This window comes from Thermobia domestica, chromosome 18 (assembly GCF_964235325.1).
Source record: "Thermobia domestica chromosome 18, izTheDome1.hap1.1, whole genome shotgun sequence".
Lineage (NCBI taxonomy): Eukaryota > Metazoa > Arthropoda > Insecta > Zygentoma > Lepismatidae > Thermobia > Thermobia domestica.
The window spans coordinates 15,014,407-15,029,702 of NC_137471.1; the positions used below are offsets into that span (position 1 = coordinate 15,014,407).

Sequence of the window (15,296 nt, forward strand, 5' to 3'; positions counted from 1 at the left end):
TTGTTGATGTCTACATCTTTATGAAGTGAAACAGTTTCTGGATCATATAACTCGCAAAGATTTCTCGTAAATGTAACGTTTTTTAAAAAATTAAATATTGGAAATGCCAATTTTACTTATTATTAGCAATATGTACGAATAATTTCACTTTTTTCGCTTTTATTCGCATTTATCGCAAGTAATGCAAAAATTCACGATCACATAAACGTGATTTCCGACTCTGAAACAGAAAGTTTAAGGTTTCCTGAAACATAAACGCATTTTTTTTTAACGTTTCGTACATATCGCATTAACGAAAAAGTTTCGTCTCTACTTATCAAGTAAGATGTACACTCATGTCCAAAATGATTGTCGCATGTCTGTAAACATGTTGTACGAACATAATTTGATAACGAATTCTTCCGGTATTTCTTATAATGTTAGTAAGTGTATAATCGGCGAAGACATGTATGTGGCAAATTTCATGTCAAAAGAGCAGTAAATAAGAACAATAAAACGAAAATAAAATTTTCTTGTCTACTGTGTTTAGTTACATTTTATTTTACTCATTATGATTTTCGTATTTATAATTCTTTTCCTATGAAATTTACCATAAATATACTTTTCCCGATAATACACATAGTATCAGTATTAAAAGTACCCTGCAAAATCATTATCAAATTATATTCGTACAAGAAGACGGTTATAGATATGCTACAGTCATTTTGGACATGAGTGTACTTAGTTATTACCGTGTCCGCTAGTGGCACTATCCTTGCAACATGAGAGTATTATATTGTCAATTGTTATACATTTTATTTGGAGATAGCTATCAATTTCTTGTTTATTTCATGTTTGAAATTTAAGAATAAGAACATTAACAAAAGAAAATCCACAAGTACGGGACAATTCTACGTCTTGACAGTACGCAGAGGCACAATCTCTTAATGAGGAACAATCCCGTAAAATACGGAACGTATGCAAATATGTACTAGCCAAAATCAACTTACTATGATTTTTAACTTGTTGTTCGTTTTTAGGTGCAAGGTGGAAATGGGAGCACTTCAAGAAAAGTGTAGTGATGAAGAGAATAGGATCATGAACAAGTTCCTGTTTCTTTAAGAGTCTTCATCCCGGCGAAATTAAAATACCGCTAATTTTACAGTAATTATGTGATATCTTCCAATAGATAAAAGATAATTGAAATGTAGAACAAGAGCGCCCTAGACAATATTATTTTGCGTGAGGTACCGTTATCACAAGTCACCTAGTGGCTTTCCGTTTTCAGCTGTTTAGAAACGCGAAAATAAATGCCGATTTTCAAAATGGCTCGAAATCGAAAGCAGATAAGTGAGTCGTGATAACGGTTTCTCATGTAAAATAATATTGTCTAGGGCGCTCTTGTTCTACATTTCAATTATCTTTTATCTATTGGAAGATATCACATAATTACTGTAAAATTAGCGGTATTTTAATTTCGCCGGGATGAAGACTCTTAAAAGAAAGATGCGAAGCAGATGCATGAAGAGAAATCACAAACTTTGAGTGTCAATAGCCTTTCATATTGAACAGTTAAACGCAAAGTTACCAAATTTAAAATTAATCATTTCAGTGTTCAAACTGAAAAACTCAGTGTAAGGTCTGTTTTCTCTCTCTCTGTTCCTGAAAATGCGAAAGCCATGCATGGTATAAGGTCCATCGAATAACAACCAAATGTACTCTTACATGTTTGGTTGGTCATACCATGTGAGACAGTTGACGTCATTATCAACAACGACTTGGATACGAAAAAGATTATAGCAAAATGCATTCCATAACTTTTGACAAATCTACAAAAAGAAGTAAACTGTGGAGACTGTGGTAGCTGTTTCGCAAAGAATGATTCAGATTTTGTGTATCAACTGGTAACTGGTAATGAAAAATAGGTCTGTTCTTATGATCTTGTGACCAAGGAACAGCCTAAGGAATGATGCATGGTGATTCCCCCAGGCCAAGGAAGTTCCTTGTGCAGAGGCCAATGCAGGAATAAATGACAACAATATTTTGGAGTAAGAAGAAAGTTCTGCAAGTAGACTATCTCCAACAAGGTTCAACCATAAAATCAGCATATTACTTTGCTCTAATTGGGGGAGTCGAGCTAAAATATCAATCCAAAACTCCAAAGGTCTGGGAAAGCTCTCCAAAGGTGTCATCATCTTATATGCCAATGACTGGTCACTTATTGCAGATGAAATAAGAGCAAAATTGACCTTCTTAGGCCTTACAATGTTGCCCCATCTATGCTATCCGTCGAACCTGCTACCTTACGACTACCATCTGTGGGAGTGATCAGGAGACAACTAATGCAACAAATGTGTAGCTCCACCAGCAGTCAGAGGAATTTTATTTGCAGGTACTACAAAAGCTGCATGACAGATGTCGTTAAGTGCATTGACTTACAAAGTGATTGTGTAGAATAGTGTAGCAGTTTCAGCTTCCTTAGTCAATTTCTTGATGATAATATTCAATCTTTATCAGTAAAACCTCAGCATACAGTCGTATATCACTAGTTGTGATAGAATAACAAACAAATGAAGGACGAAATTCATTTATTAATTTGTGTGATAATAACTGACAGTACTTTGGAGGCAAGGGAGATAAGTGCCATTCCTCTTAGTGACTACTCCTTCCCCCGACTGCCCCCGACATTCATATTGAAATGAAGCTCAAGTTATATACATAAAACTATTATTTTCGGTATCCAAAAATAGCTGCCCCCTAAAATTTATCTCCCCCTACACGTGCTCAGAAAGAAATGAAAGTTGGATCTGTCACTGCTAGAAATGTTCACTTACTCTAGATATATGGAAAATTTTAATGTCGTGTGTGTATGCATTGCTCCTTTGGGCTTTCCTGTACTTCCACTGGTTGTAGGCAGAAATATTGCATCATTGTCTACGTCTATTTTGACTTCTGTAGGATAGGCTATAAGAAAAATAAATTGTCATTAAAAAGCATAAAAGATAATTATAAATTTTAAAAGAACACGAAAAACATCACTTAAAATTTCAATGTAATGATAGAAACAAAACTTTGCAGACATAAGTATCTCAATCGCGGAAGAATGTCGTTCCTTATTGTTTTTAAAGCAAGTTATTATTGCAAAAAAAAAAAAAAAAATCACTAAGTCCATGCTGGAAATTTGATTGCCTGTAACGGGAACTAATCACCTGAATACCATAATATTCGACAAGCTTGCATTGTAGATTTGGATCTACACCCATGCCAAGTTTGATCCAGATAAGGTGAGTTCGGTTAAACTCTAGGATATAACTGCGTAAAGCTCAAATCAATGTTAAAACAAAGATGTCTTTTTTAAATATAGACCCGTTAATAACAAAAGTAATTCAACATGTCACCTTTTCTTCAGATTAAAAGGAAACTGAAAAGTGCTACCATTTATCGTTCCGTTTTAGTAACGTGCAAAACGTTGATACCCAGCGATGTCTATGGAAGCTAAACGACAATGCTCTTGCCCACAGACCTGCTACTTCCAAAGTTGGTATTCTCCAGAGGGTGGATGAGCTCCATGAGCAGGAGCACTGTCGTATAGCTTTTCTGGATACCTCTGAGTATCAACGGTTTGCACTTTACTAAAACTGAACGATAAATGATAGCACCTTCTAGTTTCGCTTTTATCCTAAGGAAATATGATGCAATCGTTTTAGTGAGCTTCGTTATCCTCCGATTGTTACGCCACTCTTTTAGGCTTAGAATATAATGACGTGTTTGCTGTACCTGTACGCGGAGGGCGGTGTCCATTGAACGAAAGGGGTAGGCAAAGCAGGGAATGATTAGGTCACCCTCAGGTTCGCTTGTGGTTCCCGAATTGGGTTGTATTCTTTCGGATTGTGATCAAACCATGACATGCGGTAGCCTGTACTAGTACCGGCGAGAAGTGAGCATGACGTAACTCTCGGGCGCGAAAGCATGGAAGGACCTGACAAGAAAAACTGGTAGGCACTAAAGACTTCGGTCTGGTCGTGCAGTGGGTGTGATCCAATCCATAGGACGACTAGGGTTACTTCGCCAAAGTGAACCAAGATAGAGGGACAAACCTTGAAGGTGCACTTCATGGACAAGGACAATTAAGGTTCAAAACCATGAAATCTTACAGTTTAACGTCCCACGATTATGCCCCTTGGGCTAAGGGAGGCGATGATCAAAGCAAGTGAGTGCCTGTGGAAGAACTAATGGAATGAGAATGGGGAAGAAACGGGAATACCCGAGAAACTCACGGATACAATGTTGTCCATCATAAACTTACTTGGCCAGGGATCGAATCAGAGGCCCTCTCACCAGAGGTAAGCGTTCTACCACTGAGTCACTGTGCCCCACCCCCAGTTAAGATTCAAGATAGGGAAATCACAGGCTTTATGGTTACCTGTACCAGCCTGTTAAAGTAGGGCGACAGGCCGCGGCAAGGCATTAGATGTGTGAAATACGTGGTGGAAAACACTTCGTCTCTAGTGTAGTTCTGTGCTTAGGCAAGGCTCATGTAGGACGTACGCAAAAACAAACAGATTTTTCGGACTGCCTACTTGTCATTGTTAAACGTGATTGTCCCTCTGTAGTGGTATGGGGTACGCCAAGATAAACTTAAGTTCCGGACTGGCAACTTCCAATTGTTAAACATGGAAATGGCTCTGTTCTTAGGCTTGGCTTATATATGTATATCAAATGACGAATCACTGCTAGTGATTGTAGGGACATCTCAGATCATCAAATTCAGTTCTTGTATGATTTAACGCAGGCTTATAAAAGTACTGTAATTAATAAGACTGGAATATGGCTTAATATACGAAGATAAATAAGTTGGTCGATTTTTTAGTCATGTGAAATTCTAGCGTAGAGAATTGCAAAGTAGACCAATCGTTGGTGGATAAACCCAACTGTAGTAAATAGACACATGTAAACAGAAATGTTTATTGTCGAGCACTACCAGAATATCACTAAGAAATTACTGTAGACAGTCATGGTTCGAACTCAGTATACCGTTGCTAGCAGTCAGCAACTCGGACCATTTTAGTAGGGGCGCAGTTGTAAGTTCGTATGCAAGTTGATGATAGAAACATACCGTTTGCGACATTCGATTATTCTCACGTTCCTGATGAACACTTACCATGGTGTCACTTTTTCCTGCCCTTCGGACGAGTGTGGTGACGTCATCAATATGGCCGCTACTTAAAAGTACTTAACACATAATATCTTGACAACCGCACAACCGATTTTTATTCTGTCTTCCTCAAATGAAATGTTTAATTTCAAGCTAAAAATTATGTCCAGTGACATTTTTCATATAAGCAATAATTTAAAATGTACGATTGACTTGATATATTTTCCGAAATCAAAATTCGTTTTTTTTTTTTTTTTTTTTTGGCAAATTACAAAGAAACTACAGGTTTACGAAAACATGTTACGGGACATAAATTTTAGTGTAATTTAAGACTTTTAATTTGCTGCAAAGAAAATCAAAATTGGCCTATTATTTCTCGAGGTATCGACATAAGAATAAGTCAATTAGTAGAGGCGAAGTATTAAGTTTGCGTGCAAATTGATGATAAAAATATCCCGTTTGCGACACCCGATTATTCTCGTGTTCTTAATGAATAATTAACATGCAATCACTCCTTTCCTCCCTCAGAACGCGTGTGGTGACGTCATCAATATGCCCGCCACTTCACACTACTTAACACGGATTATCTTGAAAACCATTTATCCGATTTTTATTTGGTTTGCGTCAAATGAAAGTTTTAGTTTAATGCTAAAAATCATGTTCAGCAACATTTTTTCATACAAGCGATAATTAAAAATGTACAAGGGACTTATTTTCCGAAATCATTTTTTTTTTTTTTTGACAAATTTCAAAGAAACTATCAGGTTTACGGAAACATGTTACAGAACATAAATTTTAGTGTATACCTTAAAAGCCTTTAGTTTGCTGCAAAGAAAATCAAAATTAACCTATTTGTTCTCGAGCTATGGACATAAGAATAACTAAAAAAATATTTTTTAAATACTCGTCATTACCCAGTTGCAGATGTCATGGAGAACACTCCATGTTGAAGATGATCACATTATTAGGATAACTAAAATAAATATATATGTAGATGCTGATATCATAACATTGCAATTAACATAACAGTGCCAGACGGATTTACGTGATGTGTTGGGTCGTTATGAGTTTTCTGTTGTGTCACGTTCTGTTTTTAATTTAGATAGAACGAATGCATCTGCGCAATAACAAAAGCGTGTTAACAGAATTTTTGAAGATTCTACCAAAATCTGATTCTCCAGGAGAAATGCAATTGCCTTCGGACTTGACAGAGCAAAGAAAAGAACTAAAATCTATCCTATGCGAAAGGTGCTTCTCAGTTGCTTTAGTTGACAGAATGCCGAAGCTACAGGCTGTAAGTAAAGGACATGTCAGGATTTAACTGAAGAGTTCACAAAATTAATTATTAAAAAATACTGGGGCTTCCACGAAATGCAGCTGATATTTGATAGGTATGAACACAAATCCATTAAGAATCAAGTGAGACAGGAAAACTGCAAGGCATGACTCTAGTTTAATATAGGATTGTAGACGGTCCGATGACAGCAAACATCCTCATGAAGAAAGCTCTTTTGACCTCCTCATAACCACTAAAGATGAGTTAATATGCTATTTCTCAGCGAAAATAATTTCGTATGCTAAATGCTCTCAGAAAAACCTTTTCTTTAAATCTGAGTTTTACGTCCCACGCTTATGCCGGTTAGGCTAAAGGAGACGGTGATGATGAAATAATGAATGAAAAGGTGGAATGAAGAAAGTGGGAGGAAACGGGAGAACCCCGAAGAAACCCCCACACACGGTGTTTGTGCACCACAAAGTTCACTTGGCGGAAGCTGGGATTGAACCCGGGACCCCTATCACCAGAGGTGAAAGCTTTACCACTGAGCCACCGCGGCCTTTTCAGAAAAACCTTGTAGCTGCATGGTGTACAAATGTAGTTGCAACTCACTGCAATTTGGAATACCTAAGTAGGACTCAGAAGGAAGCAGATAAAAAAATAATTATTCATTCTATAAATGCAACATAAAGAGATGCTACAACGTTTTATATATTTACTCAAGGTACCGATATCTTAGTTTTAGCATTAAGGCGTTAACTAAGACTTCGCACAAAATCCTATTTAGACCGTTTCCATAGAAGTGTGTAGCTTTGTCAGATATTTACCACATCCTAGGTGCTACAAAGATGCATGCACTTCCAGCGTTACATGACCTCTCTAGATGTGACAGTACTGGATGTTTATTCGGCAACACAATTAGAAGGCATTTGAAAACTCGAATGAAGAGACCCTTTGCATTGCAGAATCTTGGAAGGCAAGAACTTTCTGCTACACTAATACTGTATATCAGCTTGAAGTTTTCATCTGCCAAATTTATCAAATTTATCTACCAGCAACAAAAATTACTTCTCTTGCAGAACTTCGTTGGAATATGTTCAGCAAAATGCAGACAAGTTGGAAGAAACTATTTCCAACTCGAAACTCACTCAAACCCGCTTTCTAGAGAGTAAACCACCAAACGATCGTATGGAATCAAAATGATAAAATTAAGTCATGTATACCTTCGCCTGTTGGGCATGGTTAGTGTGAAGAAAATTGAGATCTTACGTCCGTGTACTGTGAATTATGTACCTTGTGCGCCAGATTCCATTTTAAAGTCAGTACGTTGCACATAAACTAGAAATAAGTGCAATCTTCCGTGCAAAAGTTCAGCAAATAAATTCCCCGTACTGAAATGTGTGAGTGCAATGAAAATGAATTATTTAGTTATAATAAATTTAAGAGTGAATTCTTATTTCTAGATGACGATGTTAGTGACCTTAAGTTTGATCAACAAATAAAGAGGTTGGTCATATGTAATGTGTCTAATGGTTTCACTATTGAGTGGTATTATTTCTTCGAAAATAGAAAGGTACCTCGTTAGCAGGGATGAAGAATAAAAGTTATTTCTGTATTACATATTTCTTTGTGTGCAAGATATATGAAATGCATGTAACTGAAAGCACCAGTAATTGCTCTTGTGACTCAGTTGATTGTTTGTATGGAGGGTGAAACGAAAATAAATAAAAGATTATTTACAGTTCATTTGTTATTGATTCATGTGGTATTGTCCAACAGATATTTTAAGTAAATTTTATCAAAATTCAGCAATTCGTATCTTTCACGATATCTTGAATGGACACAGCATGTATATCACATTTAATGGTGTATTGGAAACGTTCGACCTCACCGGCAATTAAATTAGTTTTTCAATTGCACGTTTCGGTTACGGTCGGGTGATCAGTTTGAAATGGTCGTCCTTCGGCGGTGAGTTTGTGAGACAGAATTGTCATGGCACAGTAGCCAGAACTTACGGCTTTATAGATAATCCACGGCTTTATAGAAGCAGTACCTACTGTAGGTAACCAAATTAGTTGCAATGCTATGGTATTAGCACCTACGCATATCTTTATTTTCGTTATCCTAATGATGTGACCATCTTCAACATGGAGTTTTCTTCATAACATCTGCAACTGGGTAGCGACGAGTATTTACGAAATACTTTTTTTTTTTTTTTTTTTACTTATGTCCATACTTCGAGAATTAATTGACCAATTTTTACAACAAAATAAAGGTCTTAAACTACATTAATATTTATGTTCTGTTTTCGTAAACCTGATAGTTTCTTTGAAATTTGCCAAAAAACACAAATTTTGATTTCGGAAAATACATAAAGTCCCTCGTAATTTTTAATTATCGCTTGTATAAAAAAATGTCACTGAACATAATATTTAGCTTTAAACCAAACTTTCATTTGACGCAAACAAAATAAAAATTTGTTAAGTGGTTTTCAAGATAATACCTGTTAAGTAGTTTGAAGTTGTGGCCATATTCATGACGTCACCATACGCGTCCTAAGGGTTGGTAAAAGTGACACCATGTTAATTGTTCTGTGAGAGTAATCGAATGTCGCAAACGGCATGTTCGTATCATCAAACTGCACACGAAAGCGATTTTTCCTACAACTGCGCCCCTACTATTTACTACACTTGGGTTGGTTTATATTTTATTATGTGCTTATATGAGTCTAATGAAAAATACCACGTACGTTATTAAACATTTTATAAGACTTGAAAAGGTTTAGCACGTACTGAAATATGAGTAATGTTTCCACATATTTATGCTAGAAACTAAGTTTACGGTAAGTCTTGCTGATCAGTCTGACAAAATTAATACGGTTAATTAATACATCACAAAATTTGAAATGTGATCGGGTCCTTAATATTCAAGTGTAGTTGCAAAGTTAAAACTAAAATATACAGAGAAAAATCTTTTCTCCGGACAGCGGTATATTGTACAAATTTACGGTATCCTCTTGCTTACTATAGAAATCTGTACGGAGCATACGTTATCCGTATGCTACATAGGTACTGCCCTTAAATGTTACATCATGCCGTTGCAGGATGTCTGACATCTAACAGTTTTCCGTATATCACATGCATATACTTATATTACCTTCGTCAGCTATATGTTATATACGTCCATTTGTATGTGAGATCCTGACCGCCTACATTTTTTCATACGGAAAGTACGCATAGATGGAACACTTATACAGAAAGTATTATAAAACATGCGTTTTCAGTTATACGTCTACTGTACGTTAGGTCCAAAAACTACAGGATTTACGCATGTAACCTATCTTTTTAAGTACGCCACCTACAATTTTTTTCTCAGTGTACCAAGCAATGTAATACCTTACTTACCTGCTCCATCGTCCTGTAGCAGCTTAGCTAATGAAGTAGCTCCTTCCACTTCATCAATGGAAAGGAACTCAGGATGAAGACCACTGAGCTCTACTGCCTTTCTTATTGTAGATGCAGTCTCTGAGTCGCAGAGGACGAAAGAAGCTTCAACTTCCTTCATTAATTCGGCTAGATTTTCTGTAAGCAAAAGAATAGATGTTTGAAATCTTATACTTTTAAAAATAATTACTTAAATTTGAGAAGCCGTTTCTTATCTGTGATTCGAGGAAAAAATTTAAAAAAAACTTGTCTTTCCAACGAGAGTAGAAATTCTTATTCAAAAGAGATGAATGGAAAATGGAGGATGCAGTAGGCCTACCTTAAAAAGGAAACTCAAACTTACACTGTTGTTTTCTTTATGAACATTTCTAAATGTCACTTGTAAAAAAAATATCGATGGGGTGCAGATTGAAGTGAATATTTTATAAAGAATCCTATTCCTTGATCCACACTGAAATTCGCAGAACTCTTCGTCCTAACTAGCCTTAAAAAATCTGCAATTCCTTCAGGCATTTATTTTGGATACGACTAGCCTCAAACTAAGATGGCTACCTCATCTTTACTGTTTTTGCAAGATGAAGATATTTAATCATTTCCATTCGATCTTCTTTCTCTCTCTCTTTCGGACGATTTTTGTTGTCGTTGGATTGGAGTTTAATGTCCCTTTCAGTACCGAAGTTAGATAAGAAATTGATGTAAAGCTTAACGTGGAATTTGAATCACCCCGCCGGGAATTGAACTCTCTGACGAGCATGTTTACAGAAATATACTTCTATCTAATTCTTGTAATAAACATGTAGTAAGCAGATAACAAATTACATAACTTATATTAATATTTACTAACCTTCTTTAAGGTAAAATCCTGATCCAGCTCTCTGAAAGTCTAGTGATTCTTCGACTACCGGATGCTGTCGACGATCAGCTGACGCAGGGTCTTCGCAAGTGGAGAGCGAATTCTTTGAATTTTTACGTAAGAAAAGAAGGAAACTTCCTGGTAGATATAAGCTGGGGATTACGTAACTGAGACAGAGACAGACAAACTAAAATTTCGGAGCAAGACGTAACGTATCAAATCGCAAGAACGTCAAAGGAAGGAGAAACCGACGAGAATAGAGTTGAGAATTTCTATCTACCAAAGAGCGGTCTCGGGTTTGGTTCCCGGTGGGGACAATCGGTCAAAAAAATTGTGAAAGCTTTTTCAGGCCAGCCAGGCTGAGTGAGGTTTTCCTGATTTTTTTCTCATTCACACCAGACAAATGCCGGAATACCACCTAACATTTCGGTCCCAGGCCGCTTCCTTCGTTCCCCATTTTTCTTCCCTTTCCTTGGATAGTCTGATTCCCGAGGGACGTCATCCCTCGTACGTGACGGGGTAACATGGTCATAGATGCCGAAAGCCCAGAAATATAATTCCTAATCCTAATCCCAATCTATCAAATTAGAACCCTCACCAAATTTGGAAAGTACGGTCTTCTATCCTTATAAGTACCTGTAGCCTGACTTCAAAACTGTTCCCATGAACTATCTTTTAAAATCACTCGATTTTACTTAATGATCACCAATTAGCTATGTTGCTTTACTTACTTTTCTTATAATTCATCCCCCAATAGGCTTGTGTGTTTCAGTTTGGCTTCTCATTACTAGCTTTAAAACAATAGACATGGGACGTTCAAGCCAAACAAGTTCAATTTCCAAAGTTGTTAGAGCAAGAGACATGAAACTCGTGCATGCAAAAGTTAACACTGTTTTTTTTTCTTAATACTATAAGAGTTATTTACAACATCTGGACATGAATGTTTACACTGAAAAGAGCTTTAGATAGAAGTTTTAAAGGTGAAATATGTCCTAAATGACCAAAAAGTGGACTTGATTCCCTTATGCACTCACCGTGCCACATTTTCTTATCACTGATTAATTTAACATTACTTTGGTGGAGATATATTCCCAAATATTAAGATAAATCTCGTTTCGTTAGCTAGAATCTTGGCTGTAAGACACCTATCTCACGCTTGTAGCATATGCTAATATTTATCTATCTGCGTTGCCAACGGATTTCGTTCCTATCATCTTATCATTAGTACTGACGTTATATAATTTTCTTGTTACCTGGTATTTCATCTGGAGACCCGCCTCTTACAGCGCCATTACAAGTCCAAACTCCAAGAATGAAAAGGTTTAGTCGAGCCATCTCTCGAGTGACAAAATACAGTACAGAGCCGCTCCGGAAACCTCTTCTAGTGAGAGCACTCGCCACTTTACGAGAAAGCGGTATCACTTCCGAGAATTTCACGCTTGATCCATGTACCACATCTGTCTGAAAAAAACTTCATTATATAATACTAACTATTTTATCCTCTACTTTAATACCAGCAAGTTAAGTGAAACTCTGGAAAATAGTGATAGTTGCAAGCAAAGACGTAAACCCTACCAGTACAGTTAGTAGGTTCAACGTAGGCTAATGGGTGGCGTTTCATTGAAAAGCGCGTTGACCCAATGTAAGTTGAAGTGTATGTTGGCCAACCATCAATATACCGCCATTTACTTGACAGTTTCGACTCCGCACTCCCAATCGCAATTTTCGTTAGGGTTTACGTTGACAGTTAAAGTCATTGGTAAATCCTCAGCAATGCGGCCAATTACAACGTAGGCAGTTGAATTCGTTGGCAAATCCTGGACAAACCGGACAATTATAATAAATGCAGTTGAATTCGTTGGCAAATTCTCGCGAAGCGGACAATTACAACGTAGGTAGTTGAACTCGTTGGTAAATTCTTGGTAAAGTGAACAATTAGAACATAGGCGTTTGAATTCGTTGAAAAAAAATTGGCAAGGCGGCCAATTACAACATAGGCAGTTGAATTCGTTGGCAAATCCTCGGTAAAGCGTACAATTACAACGTAGGCAGTTAGCTAGTCTGCCTTTTCCATCTGTTGGGCCTAATGTCTGTGCTGCTAAGGAGACAACTCAGAGTCAAAATTTACCAATGATAAAGCCCAGTAAAATAAACAAATGTACTACGAGTATATCTATTCAAAAAGAGTTCTTCCCAACTAGGCACGTATTTACGCAGACCGTGAAAAGTAGATTTGGTAGAGTCGTAAATGTGTAACGTGTCTGTCAATGATTATAAATAACGAATCATAGGACAACAACATTTATGGATTCTGAATTTAGAACATGCGGAGAAAATCCACAGCGTTTATTGTCTAGAAAATTTTGCGCCTTTTCTTAAACATTTCAATTTTAATCATGACATTGCATTACGTTCCATCTTTCTGCATTATAACGCGAAGAAAACGTATGATTATTATATTCTAAAAAATAAAGAACATGAAAACAATTAGGAGTCAAAAGATAGATCACTCGATAAGAAAGAAAATAGGGCAGTTCGGTGGACGTGGAGAGTTTTCTAATTTCAGTGAATTATTTGTTCAGTATTAGAATAATGTTCAACGACAAATGTATTTTAGTTAAACCTTCAATAGTGCTAGCAATAAATGTACTCAGCATATAGTAGTTAGATTTCCTAAAACAAAATTATTATTCATAATGTATGAATAAACTAATATTCAGTTCATATATTAGTTTGTTTCATATATTAGTTTTATGACTTAAGACACATTTTATATAGGAGCATACCTAAAATACGTAAAAGTTAGATCAGTAAAAGAAATTCTGTGAATGGTTAACTGCCATATTAAATTTAAAATGGGCGTTTATGTGTTTAATTTTGTAAAGTGAATTCATATTAAGTTCTAAACGGATATCTGAATGGATATAATTAATTGGTTTCCGAACAGAGAACGAGATGTAAGCGAAATTTTATACCGAAACAAAAATGATTTTTTATCCTTTTCTAGGTTTGTGATTTTTTTAAAAAAAATGTCTGCCAGTTTGAATTAAGACAATCTGTAAAATACATATGACATGACGTCTAACTTTCAGGTTTTCCCCTGCCTGCCAATTTGAATTAAGACAACTTGTAAAATACATATGACATGACATCTAACTTTCAGGTTTTCCCCTGCCTGCCAATTTGAATTAAGACAACTTGTAAAATACATATGACATGACGTCTAACTTTCAGGTTTTCACCTGCCTGCCAATTTGAATTAAGACAACTTGTAAAATACATGTGACATGACATCTAACTTTCAGGTTTTCCCCTGCCTGCCAATTTGAATTAAGACAACTTGTAAAATACATATGACATGACATCTAACTTTCAGGTTTTTCCTACCTACGAGTGTGCATTAGGTAACCTGTAAAATACATATGACATGAAGTCTAACTTTCAGGTTTTCTCCTACCTGCCAATTTGAATTAAGACAACCTGTAAAATACATATGATATTATATCTAACTTTCAGGTTTTTTCTGCCTGCCAGTGTGAATTAAGTAACCTGTAAAATACATATGACATGACGTCTAACTTTCAGGTTTTTCCTACCTTCCAGTGTGAATTAAAACAACCCATAAAATACATATGACATGACATCTAATTTTCAGGCAGTTGATAAGGTCAGGCAACCTAAACAGCATCTGTGATATGTTGAGTTGCTTGTGGAAAATTAATGAAGATAGCTAGCTACGAATTGAACATAGAACTCATAAATACTAAATATTGTAAATTCACGTTTCTAATTATTGTAATCATTTATTTCCGAAGGAGGGTCCAAAGCTTTTCCGGAGTGTCTAATCTCATACAATACACCACAATATCTGTAAAATAATTAGATATTGTAGTATTGTGCAATATTAAGCCACATATACCATTATTAGTATCAGGGGTAAAAGTGGATTTGAAAAGGTAGGGGGACAGTAGATAGCGGCATGACGTCAAGCCGTCCCCTTGCCTATCTTTGCCCATTGTATTTTTAGGAACTGGGGGGATGCCGTACATCTTTTTCCGAGCTGGGGGGACGGCGTCCTCTTGCGTTCACCCTCACTTTATTCCCTGATTAGTATTTAAAATATCTGATATATCAATTAGACTTTTTGTAACCCTTCTTCATGAAATTGTGTGTACACAAATGATGAGAATACTTACCACCCATGGTTTATCTCCTGTTTGAGCGACGTGTTGTTGAACATGTTGAAAGATATAATCAACAATCGGTACACGAGGCATTGCATGACTATCAAACGGAAATGGTGATGTTACTACTCCTTGATTGTTTGCCATTGCGTACTTGTAACTAGTCTACTTGTTAATACCTGAAAATAATAGAAAATATATTAAAATTTACTTTGAAAAACATTTGGATTGTTTTATTTATTTTTGTCTTATATTCTAATACAGGTATGGATAAATAAACTAAACCCATTGTGTTAGTTAGCACGAATTGTTATGGGATTTTTCCTGCTATAGTGTCCCATTAAAAGTGACAGGCTTATTATGCTTAATAAAATACTGTATATTTACAAAATGATAAATACGAGGG

At 36.2% G+C, this 15,296-nt stretch overlaps 1 protein-coding gene across 1 annotated transcript in view; it reads right to left on the reverse strand.

Moving 5' to 3' along the window:
* Window positions 1-15,064, reverse strand: part of LOC145674875 (uncharacterized) — a 77,717-nt gene extending 62,653 nt beyond the window's left edge. The window contains exons 1-4 of the mRNA XM_081745117.1: window positions 14,903-15,064; window positions 11,960-12,167; window positions 9,815-9,991; window positions 2,814-2,943 (exon numbers count right to left, since the gene is read on the reverse strand). Coding sequence (XP_081601243.1) covers window positions 2,814-2,943; window positions 9,815-9,991; window positions 11,960-12,167; window positions 14,903-15,037 — 650 coding nt within the window. The 5' untranslated portion in view covers window positions 15,038-15,064. The remainder of the gene's footprint in view (window positions 1-2,813; window positions 2,944-9,814; window positions 9,992-11,959; window positions 12,168-14,902) is intronic.
* Window positions 15,065-15,296: the final 232 nt, after the last annotated feature.